Source organism: Aspergillus undulatus (genome assembly GCF_047715775.1).
Source record: "Aspergillus undulatus strain CBS 261.88 unplaced genomic scaffold BDV17scaffold_29, whole genome shotgun sequence".
Lineage (NCBI taxonomy): Eukaryota > Fungi > Ascomycota > Eurotiomycetes > Eurotiales > Aspergillaceae > Aspergillus > Aspergillus undulatus.
In genome coordinates, this window is record NW_027396633.1 from 19,601 (window position 1) to 44,001 (window position 24,401).

General features: G+C 52.3%; 8 protein-coding genes across 8 annotated transcripts; 4 read left to right on the plus strand and 4 right to left on the minus strand.

Moving 5' to 3' along the window:
* Positions 1–2,778: 2,778 nt before the first annotated feature.
* On the minus strand, positions 2,779–6,915 carry BDV17DRAFT_265040 (PXA domain-containing protein). Its single transcript, XM_073758125.1, has 3 exons — positions 6,316–6,915; positions 5,437–6,253; positions 2,779–3,777 (listed from the first exon to the last, which is right to left on the minus strand). The coding sequence occupies exons 1-3, from the start codon at positions 6,833–6,835 to the stop codon at positions 3,003–3,005; spliced, it is 2,112 nt and encodes a 703-aa protein (XP_073614786.1). The 5' UTR covers positions 6,836–6,915; the 3' UTR covers positions 2,779–3,002.
* A 151-nt stretch (positions 6,916–7,066) lies between these two features.
* On the plus strand, positions 7,067–8,891 carry BDV17DRAFT_265041 (uridine-cytidine N-ribohydrolase). The gene is made up of 6 exons (XM_073758126.1): positions 7,067–7,195; positions 7,265–7,272; positions 7,344–7,548; positions 7,611–7,927; positions 7,989–8,628; positions 8,700–8,891. Exons 1-5 carry the CDS (start codon positions 7,144–7,146, stop codon positions 8,532–8,534), a joined length of 1,128 nt encoding a protein of 375 aa, XP_073614787.1. The 5' UTR covers positions 7,067–7,143; the 3' UTR covers positions 8,535–8,628; positions 8,700–8,891.
* Positions 8,892–9,867: 976 nt separating this feature from the next.
* Positions 9,868–12,216, plus strand: BDV17DRAFT_103296 (GID4/VID24 family protein). The gene is made up of 3 exons (XM_073753714.1): positions 9,868–10,083; positions 10,140–11,740; positions 11,810–12,216. Exons 2-3 carry the CDS (start codon positions 10,441–10,443, stop codon positions 11,998–12,000), a joined length of 1,491 nt encoding a protein of 496 aa, XP_073614788.1. The 5' UTR covers positions 9,868–10,083; positions 10,140–10,440; the 3' UTR covers positions 12,001–12,216.
* Position 12,217: 1 nt separating this feature from the next.
* On the minus strand, positions 12,218–13,350 carry BDV17DRAFT_103222 (40S ribosomal protein eS12). Its single transcript, XM_073753713.1, has 4 exons — positions 13,326–13,350; positions 13,119–13,258; positions 12,712–13,023; positions 12,218–12,615 (listed from the first exon to the last, which is right to left on the minus strand). The coding sequence occupies exons 2-4, from the start codon at positions 13,119–13,121 to the stop codon at positions 12,466–12,468; spliced, it is 465 nt and encodes a 154-aa protein (XP_073614789.1). The 5' UTR covers positions 13,122–13,258; positions 13,326–13,350; the 3' UTR covers positions 12,218–12,465.
* Positions 13,351–18,539: 5,189 nt separating this feature from the next.
* Positions 18,540–20,289, plus strand: BDV17DRAFT_103210 (putative 3-oxo-5-alpha-steroid 4-dehydrogenase). Its single transcript, XM_073753711.1, has 3 exons — positions 18,540–19,027; positions 19,111–19,633; positions 19,691–20,289. The coding sequence occupies exons 1-3, from the start codon at positions 18,926–18,928 to the stop codon at positions 20,089–20,091; spliced, it is 1,026 nt and encodes a 341-aa protein (XP_073614790.1). The 5' UTR covers positions 18,540–18,925; the 3' UTR covers positions 20,092–20,289.
* On the minus strand, positions 20,113–21,558 carry BDV17DRAFT_103350 (uncharacterized protein). Its single transcript, XM_073753715.1, has 2 exons — positions 21,057–21,558; positions 20,113–20,802 (listed from the first exon to the last, which is right to left on the minus strand). The coding sequence occupies exons 1-2, from the start codon at positions 21,186–21,188 to the stop codon at positions 20,134–20,136; spliced, it is 801 nt and encodes a 266-aa protein (XP_073614791.1). The 5' UTR covers positions 21,189–21,558; the 3' UTR covers positions 20,113–20,133.
* A 99-nt stretch (positions 21,559–21,657) lies between these two features.
* BDV17DRAFT_265061 (peptidylprolyl isomerase) lies at positions 21,658–22,853 on the plus strand. The gene is made up of 3 exons (XM_073758127.1): positions 21,658–21,963; positions 22,252–22,354; positions 22,518–22,853. Exons 1-3 carry the CDS (start codon positions 21,814–21,816, stop codon positions 22,670–22,672), a joined length of 408 nt encoding a protein of 135 aa, XP_073614792.1. The 5' UTR covers positions 21,658–21,813; the 3' UTR covers positions 22,673–22,853.
* Positions 22,854–24,305, minus strand: BDV17DRAFT_265065 (UDP-galactose transporter HUT1). Its single transcript, XM_073758128.1, has 2 exons — positions 23,982–24,305; positions 22,854–23,923 (listed from the first exon to the last, which is right to left on the minus strand). Exons 1-2 carry the CDS (start codon positions 24,197–24,199, stop codon positions 22,867–22,869), a joined length of 1,275 nt encoding a protein of 424 aa, XP_073614793.1. The 5' UTR covers positions 24,200–24,305; the 3' UTR covers positions 22,854–22,866.
* Between the last annotated feature and the right edge of the window lie 96 nt (positions 24,306–24,401).

Below are 24,401 nucleotides of genomic sequence, written 5' to 3' on the forward strand. Positions count from 1 at the left end.
GCTCTATAGCACCGTCTCAAAGGTATTACGGCAAAGAGAAAAGCACCTCAATTATGAGGATGGGAGCCGGTCACCGATTAGGAAAGCTAAAGGCCGGGTTCCTGATGTCGAAAAGGCTCTATCCAACTGGATCAAGAATGAACTACGGAAAGGGCATGATTTGACCGACGAAGAGATCAGAATCAAGGCTTCCATCTTCTACAACTCTTGTGGCAGTGTTGATGGGAGGGATAAAGTCCTCAGCAACAGCTTTCTGGAAAAGCTCAAGCGCAAGAATGGTCTGCTCGGTGCAAAGGCTCGAAAGGGCTCCTTTGGAGCAAAGAGCGACTCGGAGAGCCCGACTGGTTTGAGTATTGACTCGGCTTTGGCATCTGCGGTGCAATCCCCTACTGTGCTTTCGCCCATTTCGCCCACTGGGGGATTTGTATCTCCCTTGCCTCTGTCCCCCACTCAAAGTCAGGAGAATATCAGAGGAAGCATCTCCCTTGGACCCCCGGATCTCGGAATAGACTTCCAACATGCGCATTCTAAGAGTTCGATCTCCCTTGATACAGCATCGTCGTTCTCTCCAACATCCACGTTTCTTACCGAGAGCCCATTCACGCCTTCAAGTCAGTCCCGCATCTCCCCTACGGACGCCAATTCGAGCAGACCGAGAAGTCAGACATTCCCACTCGTCAACGCCGAGCCAGCTACCATGTGCAAGGACGAACCGTCTGAGCCAACATCAGCCATGAAGGGACTCTTGCCTGCCGCAATGGAAGACCCTGTCAGGGAAGAACAGGACCACAAAACCTCACTCAACCTTGACACATCCTCAGGCACGATCAAACGAAACCGAAGCAACCCCGAAATCCGAGCGAAGACTATCTATCCCCCGCTGTTCTCGAAGTCGACGACTGTCTCTCCCATCAGCTCTCCGGGCTCACCGACTCAGGATGAAGCCCGTAAAGCCTTGGGGGTAGTATTGACTTATTTCGACCATCAGCCGTCCGGACTCGGGCCCCAGGACTACTTAACTATGGGGAAGCTGATGGAGAGACTAGAACTCGCCAAAGCTCAACAGCCACCTACTCTACCGGGAGGGCTGACTCGAATCGATGAGCATGACGACGGATCTCAATCTCACCAACCTCGCCTCGTCAAGAAACAAAGCGTTCACAATCTCGGGTGATCGCACTATCCGCATCTAGTCGCATTGACAGTGATGCACGGCTTCCTGGCCCATATTTCTTCTACTATACGATCTCTTTCTCTCTCTAATTCCTGGAGTGGCTAGCTACGTTAATTTTGCGCATGTTGGAATTTTTGGCTTATTGTTTACAACCGATTCACTGTTTCATTACGCACCTGCACTGCACATTTTGCTGGATTTTTGGCAAAACCGGACCGGCGATAAAGATACTACGAGGGCGACCTCATTTACACCTATACGATGTTTACGGAGGACTACACTACACTACGGCTCCTCAGATATAGGATGCATGGATATTGGCGGATACATTATTACTACTGGCGCGATTTGTTGAAGTGTTTGTTTTCCATCTTTCTTGTTTCTGACTTGCATTTATACCAATCTTGTTCTTTCTTTGAAATTCTGAAGCTTGATCATCACATTCCTTGTCTTTGTTGTCGTTCTTATTCTTGTTTGCATACCTGATTTCCTGCATAATCTATCCATCCATTTAAACCAGCCCGCTCGCCCGGATTGCATTGATTCCCCCTGCTTGTGCTATCTATTGTTACTCTTCATTTCATTTCCTGACACACCGTCTGTCCACCTATTTATTCGTATCCATCATATTGTCTATCTATCTTCTCACGCGCGGCTCCAGCAAGGGCCCGCCGCAAGTTGACCGTCTACAGTCATATTTTCTTTTTCTCCAACTGCAGCGCCTGGGTGCAGAAGTACCTTGTCCTCACCGTATTTTTTGCGTCACTCGTACTCTTACGAACTGACCGATGCATCCTTGAGTCCGTTTCTAAACACCAGTTCGCGCTTAGAGCCTGGGCTAGTCCACTTGGACAGACGTCATGAGCTGTCATGTACATCTACCCGATCGGCCTGTCAAGGTACAAAGGTGGTACCTAGGCATCCACCTTGTACACCCTCCACCCATTGCGTCTGTCACGTACCCGACAGTACCTCTGACAAGGTCTTATGTACCTTATTATCTAGTGTGGACCTAGCCCTCTTACGAATGTAAAATAAGCGCAGAGAAGGGCGCCCTCCTAGCTCTATGGTCAGGTGACCGAGATCGTCCCTGAGATGCTCGTGTTCACCAAGCCAAGTCTCTTTTGACTTTGAGGATCTTCGCAAGAGCAAATCTACTCGATTCTCTCTTCCGATCTGGTCTAGACTGTACGAGTCAGTCACGACTTACCCGCCACCTCAGGCACAGTTCCAACTTTCGAATACTCCACGGTTCACCACAGCACGCCGCGAACCCAAGAAGCAGCCAGCCCTCTACAGAACACCACCGGGCCAGGCAGGCCGGGCTGGGGCTGGGCTGCAGTAGTGCATTACCACTATGTTCGGAGAAGCGAGATGCCGGTTCGATAGCTGCACCTCTGGAAGGGCAGGAACTCTATCTTGCAGCTGCATTGTTTCTTTGTTCTTGACCTTGTTTGAGCCTTGAGCCTTGAGGGGTTCGTTTCCTGGTTTCCTGCTTTGTGGCTGGCGCTGGCGCTGGTTACCCGGGTAACAAAATTATGTATGTCTGTCAATGCCGACTAACATCATTGGCATTATTGATCATTGATAATGGATAATGAAGAGTTCATTCAGATGGTTATAGATATGGTGTTTTGACTCAGTAGATCCGATTTTATCGGAGGGTCTGGATGTGCCTTGCTAACACTATCAGTACGCACGGTATCGCTCGTAGCCTAACTTCCTCCTCAGCCCACAGATAGGCCCGAGCTTCGTAGCTTATACTGATATTCCATTAATCGTGCATTGAGTATAGACATTAATACTTTCATAGGACTGAGTGATTGAATCAGCCAATGAAGACTCCCCTGTCCTCCATTAAGTCAGTAATACTACGATCCGACAGCTCAGCCAGGAGCTTTGTGAGCACGGTCTCGATGATCGAGTAAACCAAATGCTTGTTACAATATTCATCCGCGAACAAATCCAGGATCTCGGATTCGATCGCCTCAACAAGAAACAGCTCTTCCGAGTCCGCGTCACCGTCGATGCCTGAAAGCTCGCTAGCAGATTTTGCCTCGTTGTCTGAAGGATGGTGGTCGATTTCTCTAGTGCCAGGCCCAGACTCCGGAACCTGGCTGGTCGGAGATTGAGTCGGAGATTCAGGGTGTGTGGAATTTCTCCTAGGGCCAGAGCCAGTCCCTGCTTGAGTTGGAAGCCCAAGTACACGTCGCACGATTGGGCGAGGAACGAGGGACAGGATGCCGAGGGCACACTTTCGCCTTATTGAGGCGATTTCGGCGGGTGAGAGACGCCGCTGCTGATCCGGCGACAAGGGAGGGGATCCCGCTGTAGTCGCCGTCGCTATAATGGTTGGCGTTATTGCATTGCCGCCCGACGCGGTAGTTGTTTGCGTATCTTTGATGGGTGTCGGCTGTGCGCCTCCTGGGGTTGGTGGAATTGAAGTCGGGGGAGACGTCAGCACCTCGATGCGATTGACGCTCGCTCCAGGTTTTGAATTTGGACGGGTATTATGCGGAAAAAGCGCCTCTCGCGATGCAAGTAGGAGATTGGGTAACAGAGTGGGGGTCAGGACATACTGCTCGATATTTTCGCGGAGAAACCTAGTGTCGAGAATCAAGTCAGTCAGTAAAAATTGCATTTTCTCGGCTGATGCTCGCTAGCGACGTCCGGAATTTCAAGAGAAAGCATGGTCATAGGCCGTTGAAGTCGTTCTTGAGAGAGGCGAACTCGAATGCAAGAAAAGCGGGCGACGGATGTGGAGAAGCAGTTCGAGGCCCTGACAACTTGGTAGGTGCTTCCCTGATTGCAAGGATGCTTTCGTCCCCTCCTTTTTCGTCCGTTTTGAGCAGTAGCACAATAGCAATAAGATTGCCTTTGAAGTATTTCATCATTCGATGTGCGCCGGGCGGGAGCGAACAGGATCAGCCTGACAGACCCAATCGAGAAGCTTGGGCCAGTAATGGGCACGGGTGAGAAGCCACTCCACGATGGAGGCGTTGACGGCGAATCTCAATGCCCGAATCGAGAAGGATTTTTCTTCGGTGCTGCATCGTCAATCAGAGCATGCCATGGGTGGGCACGTTTTCGCCAGCCATCATAGGCTTACTCGTCAGGTCTGAACTCGATGAAACAATCCTCGGCTGCATGTTGAATTTGGAAAATCCATGGGCGAGGATTTCGCTGATTGGCTCGAGAGAGAAAAATGCAAGCGAAACGCACAATCCTAGTGGCCTCTTTACGCAAAGACCCCAAGGCTAGTGAAGACCTTTTCCTGTTGGGGGATCGCCGTGGGGTGTCCGTGATATCGATGTCAGAATTTTCGGCAGCTTTTGGAGCAGTGGCTCGGAAGCAATTGCGCCCCGCCGGATGCCCGCCGAGCCTTAATCCGCGAGACTGACAAATTAAGGGTTTCCCCAAATTTCTTGTTCGCGTTGTTTGAGAGGCTGGGAAACTGCTTCTTCAGAGCGGTGACGGGCGGCGAAAGATTGGGTCCAGCACGGCACGGAAAGGGCCGGGCCTGACCAATTCCTCCTGAGCATTGAGCAACAACAAAGATCGGATGCTGGGCAAAGTCCAAAGGAAATATCGTCTATCGAGACGCAGCCAATTGGCGAACAGGGGAATATCGATGCTCTTTCCCTTGAAGAGTAAGGGCCTAGACAAGTGGCGGCCATAATATTGCGGCACAAAACAGACATCAAGGCCTGCACAGATTGAGCAATGATCCCGAAGACTGGCCAGGGGTCCGTCGGGGACCTCCCTTCGTTTCTCGTATTGGCGATACGTCCACGGTTTTATGACGGTATTTTGGAGTCAGAGCTTGTAACGCACGATACCAGACTGTACGAGCGAATGAGCGCCGGTTGCTGCTGATTGCGAAGGATGCGCCGTGCATCCACCAGCAGATCAAGTGATCGATGCAGCATGCGAGCAATGTAAATCCGCTGCATTGACGTCCCGCTGGTCTTCGACCTTCTTCCAATGACTCGTCCGAAACCGCCGGTCTGAGAAAGCAGTTGCCAGGCGCCATTTCGTAGATCATCGTTCGGAGATCCAACCACATACGACTTGTGCGCTAGGCTATTCGCCCATAGCTCTCGATTCAAGAGTCAACTGCCCTTGACTTCATTCGACTCCTTCGTCATGACAAGTCCGGGCCATGTGGATAAACTCGTGATACAAGGCAACATGGTGCGACGACGGAAGGGGTAGAAGGGAAAAGGAGTTCAGGATCCCAAATCACGGAAAGAGCGACTCACCTATCAAGAATACTGCCACTGCCTCCCACACTTCCTGGACCCGCCAGGAGTAAGTATTGGACAAGGGCCAACAATCCTCCTAACCATGGCATTCGCCGAGGAATACCCAGCAACTGCGACAACATACCAAAGACCCGATAATCGAGCACCGGACGCTTCCTGATGTCACCAGGTTTCGTAAATAGCTCGGAGTCGTCAACGAGGCTGCCCAAAGGGCTTGGGCGCGAAGATGTTACCCCTGGAGCCGTGGATGCATTGCGAAACAGTCCGGCTACAACAAAACGTAGAGTCACGTATCCGAGAAAGGCGTACTGGAGGATGTCCCAAATCCAGCTAAGGCTTTGTGATTGGGTGGTCGAAGATGGCTCCTCGCTGCCGCTGTCCATGTTTGAAAGCAGACCATATTGATGTAATCGGTTTGGTCGAGTTGGTTCTGTTCTTGTTGCATCATCTTCATGCCCGGCGCTATCTCTTGAGAGCACATCGAGTAGTTTTGTCGTACTTTCCCATAGAAACCAGCCTTCGCATACCCTGTCGCTCACTTCGTTTCCCAGAATAAGGTCTGCTATAATATCGTTCAATAAAGTCCGCAAGCTTGCATTCTCGAGATCCTCAGTCGGAAGAAGAACAGCTAGAACGCCGCTTACCAACAGCCTTCGGTAAATGGCTTCGTTGTCCCGCTGCTGGGATATTCGATCCGAATCAGAAGTATCTGGAACAGGCGAGAGACCTGGGTGTGGGTTCAAGGCATGATAAATCTCTCGAGAGGAGGGTGTTAGCCCTGACAATTTGGATTGCTCTTTAGCAAGGCGATATGCTGGTCCCAGTTGCCATGGTCAGTCGTACTCCCCAGCATCCAGTGCAGTGACGCATACTTACATATTATATGCGCCTCTACCAAGGCAGGGATATCATCCAGGACCAGCTGTGCAATATCGATCCCCCTCAACCTTTGCTCAAGGGCTCGAGTACAGTGCGCAACCAACTGAAGCACCTCGTTGATAAGAGCCTGATCGGGCGTGATCTTCGAATACCAGGAAGATATAAATTCTTTGATTATGATGGCGATGAGAGCGTAGAGCTGACGGTCCACGTCATTCGAGCTCGTAAGCGGGGGCAACAGTTCCTCTGGAGCAGATGGAGAAGTGGCACCGCCATAGCTTCCCGCCTGAGGACAAAGCACGCGTCGGATCAAGGCGATCGTAGCCTTGTCACTTATCCCGTTCAGTTGCTCATCGCGACCGGTACTCTTCAGATGCTGGCTCCGGTGGGCAAGCTGCGTTGTAGATGCGGTGGTAGGGGAAGCTGGGACGGCTATTGACCTGGAGCTGGAAGTGGTTGGGCCCGCTTTAAGGTGGGAGAAAGGGTGGAGGCCCGAGGGAACTGGGTCGGCGGTCATTTCATCGCAGATGAAGCGCAGAGTGAGCTTGAGGCAATCGAGAAGTAAGGGACTCGGGTTGCCCGATGCAGCAGCATGGGAATCTGCAGTTGTAGATCATAAACTGCGCGGAGACGCGACGATGGAACGTCACAGCTTGTCCTGATACGGAATTTAGGGCTTAGGGCTGACTGATAAGCGCTTATCGGTCCCCCGCCTCCTCATCCCCAACTCCAGACTCCAGAGTAAACACTCCAAGCTGCAAGCATCAATCTAGCTTTGCATGTTCCTAATCATAATATCATCCTTCGAGCCTATAATAATCACTTATGTCTACCACAACAGACAGCCCAATTCCCCTCTGGCTCGACTGCGATCCTGGTCTGTCGCCCGTCTTCTATCCTTATCTATAGCCCGCTGTCGATCCATGCGCTGACTATTGCTCTCCAGGCCACGATGTAAGTGCTATTCAACGTTTGACATGGGGCTCAGCTAGTGAATATCTGGTCTAATATATGTTGAGCTATAGGATGCCTTCGCAATTCTTCTTGCAGCTCACCACCCCTCCTTGAACTTGCTGGGTATCACGACAATCCATGGCAATGCCTCTCTGGAAAACACCACCATCAATGCCACGAGAGTGCTAGAAGCTATTGGCAAGCCAAATATTCCTGTCTATCCGGGGGCCAAGAAGCCATTCTGCAGACCGGCAGTGCATGCTCCCAACATTCACGGTCAGTGACCCCGACATGAACTATCCGTACAGTAAGCTAATCGACGCACTGGTGAGTTGCAGGCGATTCTGGAATTGACGGCACTGAGCTTCTTCCCAAGGCCTCGAGGAGTCCAATCACTGACAAGAATCCCATCCTTGCTATGCGCGACGCTCTTATGGCCCAGCCCCCGGACACAGCTTGGGTCATTGCTACGGGCACTTTGACCAATGTTGCCTTGCTATTCGCGACCTTCCCGGAGGTTGCGGTGCATATTAAGGGTCTTAGCATAATGGGCGGTGGTGTTGGGGATGGCTTCGCGGATGCCCCGATAAGCCACGTAGCTGGGCATGAGAACAGGATTGGGAATGTGACCCCGTTAGCAGAGTTCAACATCTATGTATGTTGTCTAACGAGCAATCCTCCCTGTTTCCATGATGTTAACAGTTATCATTCTCTAGTGTGATCCGGAAGCCTCCCAATCTATCTTCAGCAATGAAGTCCTGGCGCCCAAGACCTTCCTGATGACTCTAGACCTAACGCACCAAGTTCTCGGCACGCGCGAGGTACAAAGTCGCATCTTACACGGAGACGGTGATAAATCTACTCCCCCAACCGTACTCCGTCAGATGCTCTACGAGCTGCTCGTCTTCTTCGCGTCGACCTACGAAACCGTATTTGGTTTGACAACAGGACCGCCATTACACGATCCTCTCGCCGTAGCCGCGATCATCTCCACACTCAACCCGGAATTCGCTAGTAAGCATCCTGAGCGGACGGTGCGATTTGACGACCGCAACGGGGAGAGGTTCGCCGTCACTGTTGTGACCGATGGTCTTCATGGAAAGGACGTCGCTTTGGTCGGATCTCTGGGTCGCTCGGTAGTCACCAGTCATCCTACCGGTGTCTGCATCCCCCGTGGAGTGGATTTGAATGCTTTTTGGGGCACTGTCTTGGACTGCATAAAGCGGGCAGATGAGATGAATGCTAAACGCGCGGCGGCATGAGCACTTAGAATCACTTGGGTATAGAGTGTACATAGTCGGATAGAGTGTACATATTAGAGACCGGTTGGGCAATATAGATGGACGAATGTTAAGACTGAGTCCAACCAGATGACGTTCCATTCAGCATCATAGCCAATAAGCTAGACTCCTGGTTAATCGACATACCTCGGGCGAGAATGCCCACTGCCAGGATTCAGCGAGGTCCATTGACGGAACAAGCGTATTTCCCGGAGAACAAAGTTTGGCGCAAGGTCCATTATGCCAGCAAGCAAATCGGACCGTGCGGAAAGTTATTGCGCCTCAATTTAAGATGATATGATTCCGGAAGAAGCGGGCTATCGAAATTGATTTAAACTGCGACGTCCTCGAGGAGTCAGCTATCTTTCGCACGCCGCGAATACACCCACGCACCTGGTCGAGCAGAAGACAGGATGTGCCTGCTTGCTGCATCTGGAACGTTTGAGAGGATAGTTCCTAGATGTGAGCCGAGCTGTGAAGTCCCAGCGTGTTGACTGGTCATGGCCGTGGGGACATTGCATGCTTCGGTGTCTTCCAGACGTTTGACGATGGAGTCCGACCAGCTGGTGTCGTCCGTTGCCTTCATCTCAATGGTCCCCAAAACAGAGTCTCCTTGCAATCTTTATCTCGAAGGGTAGGCATCACCCAGTCAGGCACAAACAAAGTGCTCGTCACGATATTCGGCGTCAAGATTAACGAACAAGGAGCCCAAGCTCTGCGGCAGCCCAGCCTATTCAGGTACGTATGGTGCTCTGATTGCTTTGACCTCAACTGCCTTCATCGACGAGAATGGCAAACGCATGTCGATGCGAGATACGCACTCTTTCGGCAGGTTTACTTTCATCGAGAAAGTGGAACTGTGCGACATGCGAAGGGTGACGCCATATTGTACCGTTCAGGAGAAATGGGACGCTCATGGGGCACATTCTGGCAGAGACCTCGTATAGTCGGACAAAGCATCGGGAGGATCGCGCTAATGAGAACTAGCGGTGGAGCAATTCAGTGCACATTCTCCGCAGGTGCAAGAATGGTCGACGGCTTTGTTGACACTATGGAGAAGCAGATGTCTGGTGATGGTTTGCGCGGAGGGCGATGGAGCCGTGAGCGGAGAAATCAGGACGTCATGAACTTGAGTTCGGCCGCTGCAAGGTCATGATTGCGCGGAGTTGGGATTGCCAAAAGATTGACCAGTTCAGAAAGATGGCACGAGTTGTATACAAAATTGGGGGTTCGGGTGAGAGGATCAGATGTTGAGTCGAGAGGTTCGGTTTCAGAGTCGGCCAAGCTGGAGAGTTGAATACACTCTTCCTCCTCTTCCTCTTTTCTTCCGCCATCGCCTGGTCTTTGGGCTCCTCTCGTCCTCTGTTCCTTCGCTTTCCACCTTTCTATCCTTGAATTATCGCTTCATCCCTTCATCTTTATCGTCGGTCCCTCCACTGCATGCCCCGTTCCATCGGGCGCACTTTCTTTGCGCCTCCTCACGACCAACCCGATAACCCCGGATATCATGCCCCCGGTCAATTCGCCCTCTGTACGTCTTTCTATTTGTTCTTCCGGAGCCTGGGCCTCCTCATAGAAATATCGCAGGAGACTTATCTTGCATATTGATCGTGTTTCATCCACACTGCGTCATGAGCTGTACTTATCTGTCGTTCTTCTGTAGGATGCCTCCTCCCGATCGCCATCGGCTCCAACATCCTCGCTTCAGTCTCTCCCCGCCGCCGTGTCTGACGATGCTTACAATGACAACGTGAGCTTTTTACGGTCTCGAGTGCGGTCTCCGCCCGACCCTCCCTCCTCCTTAATAAGTCGCCAGATCCGCCGCCGACAACAGATCCTGGCCGGGCTCGATGCCGATCCAATAGACGTCGATGATGCCAATCTGCGCATGTCGGTTGAAATAAACCGTCGCATACCGATCTTGCGTCGCCAGCGCTCCGGTCCGAATGAAGAGAGCTACGGTACCATGAATAACAACAACCTCCCCAACTACGAAGGTCGCGTCTCGAATCCCCGTACACTCTATGGGTGGGCGCCAGCATCTGATGACGAAGACGACGAAATCCCCTATCCGCCGATTCAGAGCAATGCGCTCACTTCATGGCTTGGACGACTCTCCGAACGCAGTAATTCCAGGCGCTCAGCTCGCCGCGACGCACTGAGGAACCTCCAGGCGAACCCCCTCGATCCGACAGAGAATAACAACCGGCCGAGTGAGCCAGGGTCAACAATAGAACCTCTACCACACTCAATACCACCACCACGCCAACCCAGGTTCTCTAGGACACGGACGCTTCAGGATTACCTACTCGACCGTGCAGAAGAACCACGAGAACGGCCTAGCGCACCGTCTGCTTCGAGGCCGTATCGGTTTCTTCCCGGCGGTCGCAACGAGCCGCATCGCGTTCTAACGCATAATGACCTTCGCGCGCGGGTCAGCGCCCACCGACAGATGTACTTGGAGAACCCCCCTTGCCCTCGACTAAAAGAGACCATCCGTTACCTAGACCGGTTACGCTATTCCAATTCCTTTGAGGAAAGTTTGACATCCGCATCCGCCGGGGGATTTGTTGAACATCTAGATCTTCTCTCCTGGGACAAGGACGATTTCATCCTCGACACATCCTCATTATGTCCACCGCCGGAGTGTTCATGGCTTCGTCCAGGCATGACCTTCTCAGGGTTTCAGAGAGCCGCAAGCAGCACGAACGTTATTCTCCCTCAGCAGGGCCCCAGTTCGTCATCGAACGACCCGATGATCGTCAACGGCAGTGATCAGAGTCGCATCAGCATCCAAACAGAAAATGGAAGACGATATTTCGCGGGCCAAATCTACAATATAGGGAGCGGCAAGGACGAGAACTGGCCGGTCAAAGTAACCATCCACGACATCAACACACATGACATGACACTTTCAGGGACAATGGAAGCGTACAATATCCCCGACAAATCCTCACCATCACATGATGCACATATTGTGACGTTTTTAGAGGGTGAGATCATCGACTTCAACTCGCATACACTCGAGACAAAGAACTTTAAAGCAGACGCTGAAATCGACAGCACATATTGGCGGGAACTACAGCCTTTCAAGAACCTCAGCGACGAAGAAGTGACGCGGAATCTTGTCTCGCGAAAGTGGATTACAGAAGAGCTCTGCAAGGGGTGGATTCTGATGAGGTGGAAGGGTTCGTACACTTATCCTATCGTATCATTCTCAATCTTTGCATATCTAGCTAACCAACATCAACTCTCAGAGCGATGCTTCATCACCCCAACAGACGCCCGCCAGGGTCTCACGATTTCAGGTTTCTACTACATCTCTCTTCACCGCGAGAGCGGCAGCATCGAAGGTCTCTACTACGACCCCGGCAGCTCGCCGTATCAGCAGCTATCCTTGAAACCGCAGATGAAAAAGATGACTAGGCCATCGTATAGTTTCCGTTAGTTCTGCTCCTGCCACAGGACTTGCTTTGCTTGATACTAGGCGTTTCGTGGGATTCGGAGTATCCGTGTCATGATACAACCATTCGCATAGCTGGTGTTATCTGTCTGTTTTGTCGAATTCACATTCAATCATTGTATTTACCTTTTTCATCAACCAGTTCTTAGCATCTGAGATCTATTCATATATATTACAATGAACGAACTATTATTTCGACTTTACAGTTAAAGAGAACAGTAATGCTTCGGTTCAACCCATTCTATTGTCCGGTGAGAGTAGATTCTCGATCCTCAACAACCACGATAGGCGGTAAAAACGTAGAGACAGAACTTCTAAAGACATGACCTGGCCGAACATCCCCGCCAGCAGACAGATAGCTAAATCCCTCCGACAAATCCATCCCACCATTTCATATCACGTAGATTCCACCCATCCGTAACTGTCGAATTTAAATCGGACCATGAGCGCTTAAGCCATCGGTGGCGAAAGCAATCTACTGCTCAGTCTGGAAGTAGTTGAGGAGAACAGAGCGCTCCTGGCTCTCCTCACCCCAGTCCTTGACGACAACGCAAGAGCAGTTGACGACCTTGCGGGCGTTGCCCTCGCGGTCGAGCTGGCCTATTTCACAAACATACAATTAGCCTCATCCATCCATTTCCCACCTCCCAACCACTTTTTTTTTTTTTTGCAAGTGTATAACTTACAAAGACCAACCCACTCGCCAAGCATCTTCCCATCAGGAACCTTGATGAGAGGAATCTTGTGCTCGGAGCAAAGGGCAACAACAAGCTTCTTGTAGGCCTCCTCCTCGCAACCCTCGTTCAAGACACACATGTGAGCCTGGCGGCGGTCTAGCGCCTTAGCGGCCTCACGGAGACCACGGGCAAGACCGTCGTGGATGAGCGCGATGCGGAGGACGCCCTTGAGCGCGTCGAGGACGGACATCTGGCCACTGCCGGACTCGGCGGGGACTTCGACCTCCTCGGCGGCGACGGGGGGGTTAGATTGTGTCTCTTCTCCGTCCGACTGTTTATTGGGAAAAATTATGTTAGTTATGTTTTATCTTGTTTGGTGGGAAAGGCATGGCAGGGTTCGTCAATTGCGAGGTTGAGTGTACGCACCATTTTGATGTTGTGTTTCTGAGACTTGAAGATGTCGGAATATCCTCGAAGAGTGGTGGTTGTTGAGGTTTGATCTGGTGGACTGGATTGTGGGATGTGATGCTAATTTCCGCTGCTCGCCTAGATTGGCTCCGTGTGCCCTACGGCTTAGTTAGATCACGTGCGCGGTGTTGGTAATCACGTGACATTGACGACTGAGCGACCTACTGTGTACAGGCAGGCAATTGACTACTGCGCGTTGATTTGAATTGTATTCAGGAGTACGGCAGCTTGGCTGCTCATCTATCCAACTACTTGTCGTGTATCGCGTGACAACAGAGGTATCATAGTCATACATGCAAGGAAAATCGTCCACCTGTACAAGTAATGCGGACTGAAGACGTAGAATCAGACATATGTACTCGGCCGGCTGTGTCCATAGCCATTCGTCAAGCCTTGCTCGTAAAGTCCAGAATTCTCGGCATGCGGCGGTCCATGAATCCCATTCGTTTGGGGCGGCTGAAAGGCGTTCAGACTCGGTTCTTGGTCAATGTGCATCTTCAAGAACTGGATGTCTAAGCCGTGCAGATGCGGGATGTGAGGGACGAGGTCCATGAAGTCGGAAAGCTGTCAAAATTAGTACAGATTCTACTATGAGATTGTAGGCATCATTACCTTAACCCAAAAGACATGTTCCATGTCAAAGTACTTGCTTCGGGTCTCGCTATCCTTCTGCATGATTTGTCCGAATGACGCCGTCAAAAATTCGGTATCATCCGCCTGCATAAGCATCCGCCGCGTAACTCGCCATAGGTTCATCCGCTGGGGAGGCGTTACGTCCCGCTTTTCCCAGCCCGCATATTGAGACAATTGAAGGTCATTCGTGGCTAGCAGGGGCGCAACGAGATAGTTGGGAACCCATCGTTCACTTGCAGCGTCTGCACTGCAACCAGGATCAAGCTGTCTTGTTTCTGCTGTGACCACTGGCATGAATTTCTTTAACCACAAATGGCTGCGTGCTTGAGGGTCGCTGGAACCGACAAGGTTGGCTGCTATACAGAGTCGACTGGGAAGTGCATCTCGCCGTCGTTGCTCATGCTCTTCCTGCTCCCTGCGAAGTTTGGCAAGTCGCTGCCTTTCTTGTTCAAGACGCTTCTGACGTTCGTCTTCGGCTTGCTTAACCCGTCGTTGCTCGGCCTCTTTTCGCTTGCGCTCTTCCTCGGCCTTCTCCTGGGCTACACGGGCCAAACGAGCTGCTCGTTCCTCTTCTTCTTTTTGAGCTCGAGCTGCTTCTACTTCAGCGACCCGGGCCTCCTCTGCTAGCCGTTCTTGTTTTCCTTTCTCGGCTTTTTGTTCAGCCGTCTCATCAGGAGCGCTTTGTGAATCAGCAACAGCATCGGATTCCGGTCGATCAAGTGATTTACGCTTTGACGGTCCTTCCGTCTGAGAGGCGTTTTTATCCGTGTTCATAGCGTTCGAGTCGGTCATGGGAATGTCGGCTAAAACATGCGTTTCGTGCTGTTCTTGTTCTTCTTTCACCGAGTGTCTGTCCTTAGAAGTACCAGCACGTGAGTCCTGTAAGCGGTCCTTTTTCGAGTCGCTAGCAGTAGCGTGTTTCTGTCGAGATGGCGATTTGACATCATCAGCTGCGGCCGTATGTTTCTTCAAACCTCCATTGGTGACATTTGGCGTCCCTTCCTCGGATAGAACCCTTCTCTTTTTTTTCAAGATATCACGCTGACGCTCGGCCTCGGGCCCGCGAGAACGAGGTCGCTCGGGACTAGCACTGCTACGTCCACGTTTCAGTTGAGGGGTTCTAGAAGCCGGTTCAGAAGAACGGTCGGGTCGGGGTTTGACACCGTCTTCTCGCCCCGATAATGAGTCCGAAGACGGCAAGCTGGGCGCCTTGCGTTCTCGATCCTGGGGTGGCCGGCCCGCGATCAGGCGCCTTCTCTTGACTACATCATCGCCCTTGTTGGAGTCCCCATCATTCGTTGACGCTGACACTGGCTTCTGCCGCACAGGTTCGGTGCGGGATGTTTCTGAGACATGATGTGTGTGTTTCGGACGAGGAATGCCAGATTTGTCTCTCGGATGCGCAATGCCTTTCTTCTCTCTTGACATAGCTGGATCTTTATGTGTGTCACGCGGACCAGGGCTTACGTGTTTTCTTGACCGAAGGGGTGAAGGGGACTCTTTGCGTGCAGGGCGCTTGGTTTGGTTCTCTTTTTCCCGCGCTCGACGTGGCGATGGAAGATCAAGTTTGCGTTGTTTCTTGCTCCCGATATAGTTGTCATACGCCTCTTTGAGTGCATCGTATTCTTCCTCCCAGTTATCTGCTCTGCGCTTCCTTGATAACTCAAAGTACGTCAAACCATCGTAGAGACGACGAGCAGGGTTGAAGCCGGGCTGATCTAGAAAAAGTTTGATCACAGCGAGGTTTCCGCGGCCAATGGCGGCCAGCATCGGCGTGTTGTGTCCGGGCTTTTGAGATTTGACTGGTGCAGGATCAGGATCCGCATCTCCCATACCAAGGAGAAGGGACAAAACCTCGTCGTGGCCACCCTTTGCGGCAGCGATCATTGAATCTGTGTCGGCCTTCTGTCCCACATTCAGAATGTTCGCAACGCCGGCAATGTCGCCTTTTGCAGCAAATGCTTGAAGATTCTCCGGCGTAGCCTTGGTCCAGAGAAGGTCGTTTCTCGTGGCTTCGCTTCGCACACTCTTTCTCTTAGTCGCCATTGTGCCGAAAAGGGGAGGCGAATCGCGCGGGCTGACACCGGAAATCCGTCGCGAAGATGATTCTCGATATGGAGGTGCAGTTGCTTCCTCTGATCGGCGATTTGGTCGCGGCTTGGCTTTTGCTTCTTCCAAAAGTCGTCGAATCTCATCGCAGTCATCGGGCACCAAATCACTTGGCTCATCACCTTGTGAGTTGACAGCTCGCGGGTTGGCACCTGCATCTAGAAGAATCTTGACAACATCTTCGTGACCGTTTTCCGCGGCGTCAATCAACGGAGTATCCTTGTCGATGTTACAAGTTTCGACTTCACATCCTGCTGCGATTAGGTACTTGACAATCGGCGCGCAACCCTCCAAAGACGCAATTTGCAAGGGTGTATTTCCCGCATTGTCAGGGACATTCAAGTCCTCTGGGCGTTCCTCATGTCGTTGGATCACTGACTCCAGTTCCTGCGCCGCACACGCACGCGCTAGGCGGGTTCGACCGTTTTGATCACGTAGCTTCTTATAGTTGGTCGGCCGGGCCGGGGATGCTGAAGCTCCATCAGCCGAGACAATCTTTCGGGCATGAGCACTCGGAAAAGGAGATCCGTTCGCTGATGAAACCGACTGTCGATCTTCAGAGCTTTGCCGTTGGAAACCAGTAATGAGAGGGGCGGGAGCTTTCTTCTTCTTTCCGTTGGTAAGTTGTGGTCCAGATGCTGTTCGCTTGTGTGTTTGTCGTACTGGCGACACGGAACGATCGGTGGATGCCGGACGAGGGAAAGTAACTCCATTGCTCAGGATATGGTCCTCGCGGCTACGGACGGGTGAGTCCTTGTGGCGTCCTCGTCGACCGACTTCTGACTCGCCATTGACGCTTTCGCTGAAACTCCGCTTCCTTGAGGTTCTCGTGGTCTCCGACCTGCTGGAAACAGATCGGGAGTCGTCGAGCTTCTCCAACTTTACTATAGATGGCGATCCTTCTCTCCATTGGGGGCTTGATTGGCGCGGTGGGCGGTCGATTCTATCACGGCCATCATCATCCACAGGCTTGCTCTTCCTCACCTGAACATCACTTGAGGGCAGTTCACCATCGCCAGCACGATCATTCTCGTCATCACGTCGTTTCGGTTCATGTTTGATGAATTTTCGTCTTTTCTCTGGTGAGAGCGACTCGCGGCCCGACTGGATAATTGTTTCTGCCTCCGAATCAGCCTTGGGGCTTGGGGGTCCTTCGCCGTCCCCAGCAGCGGCTTCTACCTCCTTTGCGGGAACATTCTCAGCTCGGGGAACTGACGGAAGCGAGGGTCTCCTGGGCGAGGGTGGCCCCAAGGTCGACTGGCTATTCACTGTGACAGGGAACGCGTTCTGTTGTCCGGGATCCAGGACAGCTGGCAGCGAGGGAACAGTGTCAACATCACTCATAGCGGTAACACTCGACTTCTCTGGATTCTGCTCGACATTTTGGGAGGCCGTAACGGACAGGGTGGCTTCGAGGTCACGAACGCCAGTTGTGCGCGGCGGCCAGTGGTCAACCACGCTAGGTAGGGGCGGCGAGGATTGAACAGCGAGAAGTGTAGGATGAATGTTGGCTGTTGGTCGACGAAAAGACGAGACCCGATCGACTCAAGTCTCGTCGAGTCCAGGGAGCGATCGCGAGAGAATGGTGGCGGTTTGTTGAGAGGGTTGGTGGTTTGCGAGTAGAAGAGCGACAAGTGGAGACGGAAGAATTGTCGTGAGGGCGAGGAGGTAATTAGAGTCGAGGATTATCAGTCGGGGTCGAAGAGGTAGGGAGGTGGTCGTTGTTGGTAGAGAAGAGAGAAAGAGAGAGAGTTGGGAGAAAGGAGGAAGGAAGAAGAAGCGAAACAGAGACCAAGACTGGAACTGGGTCTACGACTGGGGGCGCGACTACTTTGGGTGTGGTGGCAGAGTATCTGAACTGTGGCCTCAGGCTGGGACTAACGCTGCCACTGTCATTCATTAATTATGCGATTATTCGTGCCAGGAGCCGTCATAAAGGCGTCCATGTTTCAACATGGCCACTACTATGGAGAGCATTCATCATTCATGGCCACACTGGAGCAGACTGCTGGGGCTGATGGTGTGCTCTCGACCAGATTCCGTCAGACCGCAGTCAGCGTGAGCAAGAGCGAGGATGAAGCCGTGGCTGTCGAGGGCAAGAATCTTCGGTCTCGTGTCAAATCACCTCGAAAACGGACCACATCAAGGCTACGGTATCATAGCAGCACCGCAGTTCCCAGTCCGGCCAAACATCTGAGTACGGCGGCGCAGGCTCGCAGGCTCGCAGCACTCTTGTCTCCCCATCGATGATTCTGCGATGCGCGGAGGCCCAAGGCGAGCGGGGATGGCGGACGAAACTGGCTGTGGCGGATGGATCATGGACTTGTGGTGTGCACCACTCACACAGCGTCCTTCAGGGGGTTTCCCTGGTTGCCGCCAAAGGCTCTCGACCAGGCATCCACTTAATCGCCAAATCAAATCTCCAGCAGCTCTGCCCGTTACCGTTTACGGCCTAGGTGATTCTGCGTTTCCAAGAAGCCCACTCTGATCTTCCCTCTCTGTCCAGTCAGCACTCGGGGCTGCTCAGCTTATCGCCCCACCCTCCAACTTGCCACCTTCAGAAGTTCCAGTTCAACCTTGGCTTTTTTCGCTCAGAGTTCGGGATCTGCCTGGAAATTGCCGTGTTCAGACACGCAGTCACGGGACGGAAAGAGGGGAAAGCAACCCCCGTAGCCAGCCTGACCAGTGCAGACTTGTGAAAAGAGACTCGAGAGATGCATTCAAGCTCCAAGCCATGCAGTCATCCCTCTGACTTGGCTTTCATTGTTGTTTTCAGCATGCTCGAACTCGCAGAGCTCAAACTAATCATTGACAGCCAGGCGAAATCGCCGGCCTGATGGGTCGAGATGCGAATCACCGGGGCGATATCGTAATCAAACCCGAGACGAGCCTCGGGATTCCGAGTGTCTCATCGTCATGATTCTCCCGCCATCCCGCAACATCTTGCTTGACACTTGACACAAGCGGGAGAGCTGCAATTCTCCAGGTTTCATCTTTGATTCTTTTCACGGTGGATTGCGCCCATGATGGACTCGGTCGCTGATTTGGTCGACACGGCGCTCGCCAGCACAAACATGGACGCGGTCGATGCGCTTCGGGCCTTCTTCATCTTCGCAGCCTGCATGGTATGAAACGTCTGGAAACCGGCGCTGCATCGGCACTATCGACGGTTTCTTTCTAGAATGGACGATAACTAAATCCGCCCCAGATCTTCTCTGTCAGCCTGCCAGATTCCCTTCGCTCGCGCTTCATCCCCTACGGCGCTCGTGCGACATTGACAGCTGCGGTCGAGTCAGAAACCTCCTCCGCTTCAACCCCGGCGTCGGAGTCGAAATCGACCTCAGCCTCGTCCTCAAGCGCCCCGGTCGCGTCGTCGCCGGTGACACGCGCCCTTGATTACGTCGCCACTCTGCGTGTCCCTCACAGCTACTTTACCCAGTTCTATGTCATTTCGGTGCTGTCGTCGATCTTTTGGGCTGTGCAGCTGCTGTCTCACGGGCGCGCATTCCAGGCCATTGCGACTCGGATCCGGCCAGACCATTTGCAGCATGCGATCTCGATTAATCAGGTCATGCTGTGCTGGGGCCTAATGTTGATCCAGGGGGTGAGACGGCTACATGAGTGTCTCAGCTTCTCCAAGCATTCGTCCTCGAAGATGTGGTTTGTCCATTGGCTCGCAGGTCTTGGCTTCTACCTCGCCGTTGCTGTTGCAGTCTGGATCGAGGGCGCAGGTCCGTTCGGAAACAACATATCAATTGCGACTTCAGCTAAGCTAATTGGTACCGTAGGGACGGTCCTAACTCATCAATTGAGTCTAGCCGATTTCAACCTGACGAGCCGCTTCGGCGGACGCACGCTTCTAAGCCTTCCCATCTTCATCATCGCATCTGGTCTACAGCACGACTGCCACCATTATCTATTCTCGCTGGAAAAATACACACTGCCTACTCACCCCATGTTCAGCAGGATCCTGTGCCCGCATTACACGGCGGAATGCATGATTTATTTATCCCTAGCGCTACTTGCTGCGCCCCAGGGCGAGACCGTGAACAAGACACTCCTCTCGGCTGTTTTCTTCGTTGCTGTCAATCTGGGCATCACAGCATCTACAACCCGGCAATGGTACAAGCAGAAGTTCGGCGAGGCGGCTGTTAAGGGGAAATGGAATATGATTCCGCTGATATACTAGACTAGCCCATCAATTCATTTATGGCAATCTTTGAGAGAAAACTCATTTCTTATTCAAAAATTTCATAACGCCGCCGACTTTCGATACTTTCAAGACATCCCGATACGTCAAGCTCACCCTTGTTTCTCTGATATTATACCCATCGCCAAACCGTTCCCGAGCTCCCAGTAGATCCCAGTTACATATCGACTCGGCGTTCAGATCCTCGTCCCTCTCAATTTCCGCAATCCCATGCAGATAGTCCCCGTAGATCGACCCGCGCGTAACAAGCAGGCTGCGCTGCTCCTGCAAGATGCGGTATTTCGGCTGCCGACGGGTATTAGAACTCCCATTCCCATCCGCGTCGCCCTTCTGCACATTATTACCTTCCCCCTTATCGTCATGCTCATGCTGGCGCTCTTTAGGATAAAGGTCCAAAACAACAACCCCACCCAAACTAACCGTCGCCACGAGCGGGTAATACGCGGCTCCATCCTCATGCGGCATGATGCCCTGCCCTGGGCGATACTCGTTCACGAGGACATGGTTTGGCTCTTTGTGCGGGGAGTCCGAGAACAGACGCAGGGACTGGAAGCGGGGTATTATGGGGTTTGAAAGCCAGGGTGGGAGCGGGGATGCGAGGAGAGCGTTTGAGGGGGAGAGCGCCGACGGGTAGGTTTGGACACGTCGGTGCGAGAGCGTTTTCCAGGTGGGAAGGGGGGCGGTTGGTATCTGTGTGCGAGGGCATTGTTAGTTCGTTGGAAGGAAGGAATGGGAGGAGTCAGGGGTGTTGAAAGAAAGAGAGTTAACGGAAATGTGAATGTAAGGCTGGGGTGGAGATGAGGGGAGATGGAGATCTTTAGATAGGAAAGTTGATGCCGAGTCGACGCCGATTACGTTGCCTGCGAAAGACTAGCTAGGCAGACCAGGGTCCAAAGTCTAAAATCCGACTCCAAAGTACAAAAAATGGAAATAAAAGTACATACCTTCCTCAGCAGCCTCTCCTCCTCGTCCTCGGTGATAAAGTCTGTAATGTAGAAGGCCTCATCGGGCAGTCGCGTAATGCGGGCCGAGTCCAGCTCCAGCTCTAGACCAGTAGCCTTCTCCAGCGCCTGCATTGACGTTGGCACTGACTGACAGAGCCAGACTGACAGGAATAGTAGGTGATAGGACGACAGGAGCTAATGCCGCTCGACTGCGGCAGATCCAGATCCTAGCTAGCAGCTGCACGAGGCTAAGGAGAGCAGATCTGGCTCGAGCCGCGAGAGCCTATTGAATACTGGATATTGATCGGGAATCTGTGTTTCGAAGACTCGAGCCGCCTATCAAGGCTCGTCCAGAGCTAGATCGGGGGATCGAGCGCGAGATGTATCAAAGGATCAGAGATGACTTCCAAAATAAAACGGTCGACTGGTCTGGAAGTATAGATACAATGCAGTCAGCCCCGGTTTCAGAAAGGCTTTAGACGATGGGCAGGTGCTATGGCCTATCGGGCGATGCCGACGGAACACTGTAGTTGAATTGTTGTTTATTATTAAGTAGTGCGTAATATTAAATAATAAATGTCACTGTTCACTGAAATAAAGGCTCGTTTCCAATCTGCCTCAGCCTTCAGGCGCAAGTTGCAACGGAAGGCTCCCCCACCACCCCACCCAAACCTCTTTCATATTCTTATATCTATCTCAGCCTTCCGTACAACACTCTCCTCCAGGTCCAGCCCATACTCTGTACTCACTACTCACCATGGGCAAAAGCAATGCCAAGGCCGCCGCCAGCGACAAGAAGGGCAAGGGCAAGGAGAAGGCCGGCGATTCGTCAAAGTCCTCTGGAAAGGGCGGCCAACAGCAGCAGCCATTGAAAGGCGCGCAGGAAGTCAATGTCCGCCATATTCTTGTACGTGAATCCACTTTCTTTCTATTCGTTCAGCGGGTCCATCTGATCCATCCTGGGGTCTGAACGGCATATGGGCGGAGAGGCGAGGCAAGGCTGGACCTGAATCTGATATGACATGCCGTACTGCGCTGTCCTGCATTGCAGTTGACACCTCACCTCATTTCTTCAGCCTTGCCTCGCCTACTGTCTACTGTCTACTGTCTACCCACTCTGGAAGCTGCGCCCCGGGATGTCAGAAGCAAACAGACTGAGTGAACCTCGATCTAGAAGAAAAGTTAACAAGCACAGTGCGAGAAATTCTCCAAGAAGGAAGAAGCCCTCGAGAAGATCCGCAACGGGGCTAAGTTCGACGAGGTTGCGAGGGAGTACTCAGAAGACAAGGCTAGAAACGGTACGTTTCTCGCCCTCTTCCTTCTTCCCTCTCCTCTTGCCACTCTTTGTTCTCCGTCACATGCTTGACTTTGACTGTGCATTGCATATGTGCGCAAAAATGCAATGCATATATGGTGTAAGCCCCTAGAATGCCCAAATGCTAATAATTGGACATTATACAGGCGGCTCACTAGGCTGGATGCTAAGAACCAAGCTGGAACCGGCATTCGCGCAAGTCGCCTTCGAGCTCGAGCCGAGCACAACGGGGAACCCTAAGCTCGGTGAGGCGAAGACGGTACACGGGTACCATATTATTATGGTTGAGGGGAGGAGGTAGATGATTCGAGGTGTGGTTTTGTCTGTTTCACAATATATCACTCTAGCGCAGGTCTTTTCGGTTGGTGGTGTGGTTACATACGTCTAATGATGAGGGATGCATCGGTGTCTTGTAGCCAGTTCAATATCATGAACAGCGCAATGTTTGAAATCTAACGAAATCTATGGAGGATAAATGTACAGAGAATGAGAAAGTTACTCCCTCTTCTTCGCCATCTTGGCCTTCTTCTCCTGCCGCGAAATAGCAGCCTCAACACCAATACCGCCAAAGACCAGACCAAGTCCAAGCCACTGTCCAGCGGACAGGGCGTGGCCGAACCAGGCCACGCTGAGGAGCATGCTAAGCATCTTGCGGGTAACCGTGATTGTCACGAGAACGAGGGACGAGAACTTCGAGAGCGTATAGTATATGAATACTTGGCCGATTGCACCGCAGGCCGCGAACTTAAGAACATTCTTCAGGACCTCGGGATGCCGAGATAGGAAGGACACGGCTGATGCCAGCTCCGTGTCGGTAGAAGGGGGAATCGGGATGGGCAGGATTGCATGTAATAAACCGGTTGAGGAGATATGAGGCATGATCAGGAGATATGCTGAGGTCAAGAGCGTAGAGAGGAGGTTCTGAGCAACCATCATCTGCGGGCCCGTGAAGCGGGTGTAAACTTGGGGCGACGAGAAAACATGGTCTTGCGTGGTGTTTGTGAGCCCGTCAAGCAGGAGGTTAATACTGAGCAGGAAGATCCCCCATGCAGGTGAACCCGATCGTTCCTTGGCGGCGGATGCAGCTAGCTTTTTGCTTGTGTCGGGTTGGTGCAGGGTGAAAGTTGCGACGCCTAGTGTAACCAGGAGAACAACCCCGTACTTGTACAAGGGGTATCGTTTGCGGAAGATGGTCATATTGAGGAACATGACCGGGGGCAGTTTGCATGACTTGGCGAGGATGAAGGTGAGGTAGTCGACGTGTGCAAGACTAGCGTATCCGAAGGGCGATGCGAGACTCGAGGCGATGCTGACGAGCATAAGGGGAAAGATGATCTTCTTACTCGGGAAGACCGACGGGACCTTGGCGCCTCTGGGAGTAGAAAAGTAGAGGTACAGGAAACCGGTAATTGCTGAAAAAGCGGAGTATATGGTGTTCAACACGATCGAGAAAGTGAAGCGCTCAGTTGGTGGGTTCGGTTCCTCTGAGGTTGGAGGGTATACGGGAAAAGCAGTTGTGGTAATCTCTTCTTGGAGGACGCTCCACGTCAGGCTATATATAGGGTCAGTACATGTAGTATAGGAGCAATTTAGTCATGCGCCGGACAGACAACGTAACGTAGATTCCCAAAGCACAGAACGCAAGTCGCCTTAGGCCAGGTGTCCCAGCGACTTCCTGCGCTTTTGCAGTTGCGCTGTCTTCCGCGACGTCTGCCTTTGCGACGCCGTTCTGCTGCTTCGACTCAGCAGGCGAATCGTCGGGGAGCATATTGACCAGCTCAGAGGATGCGGCGCGTTGAACGGGCGCTGTTTGTTTCTGGCGCGCCATTGCGGAATGAGGATATGTTCGTGGTGAGAAATCAAAGATTGTTCTTCAAGCGCAAAGTAGAAGCATCGCAAATTTATATGTACGATTCGGAAAAAAGAGAGAGAGGAGAGGTCAAGGGGTGAAATAAGTATAGAAGAGCGCTGAAGCCACATGTCCCTGATCGCCAAACTCCGCTAATCTCCGTCAACTTTTTTCCACCGCC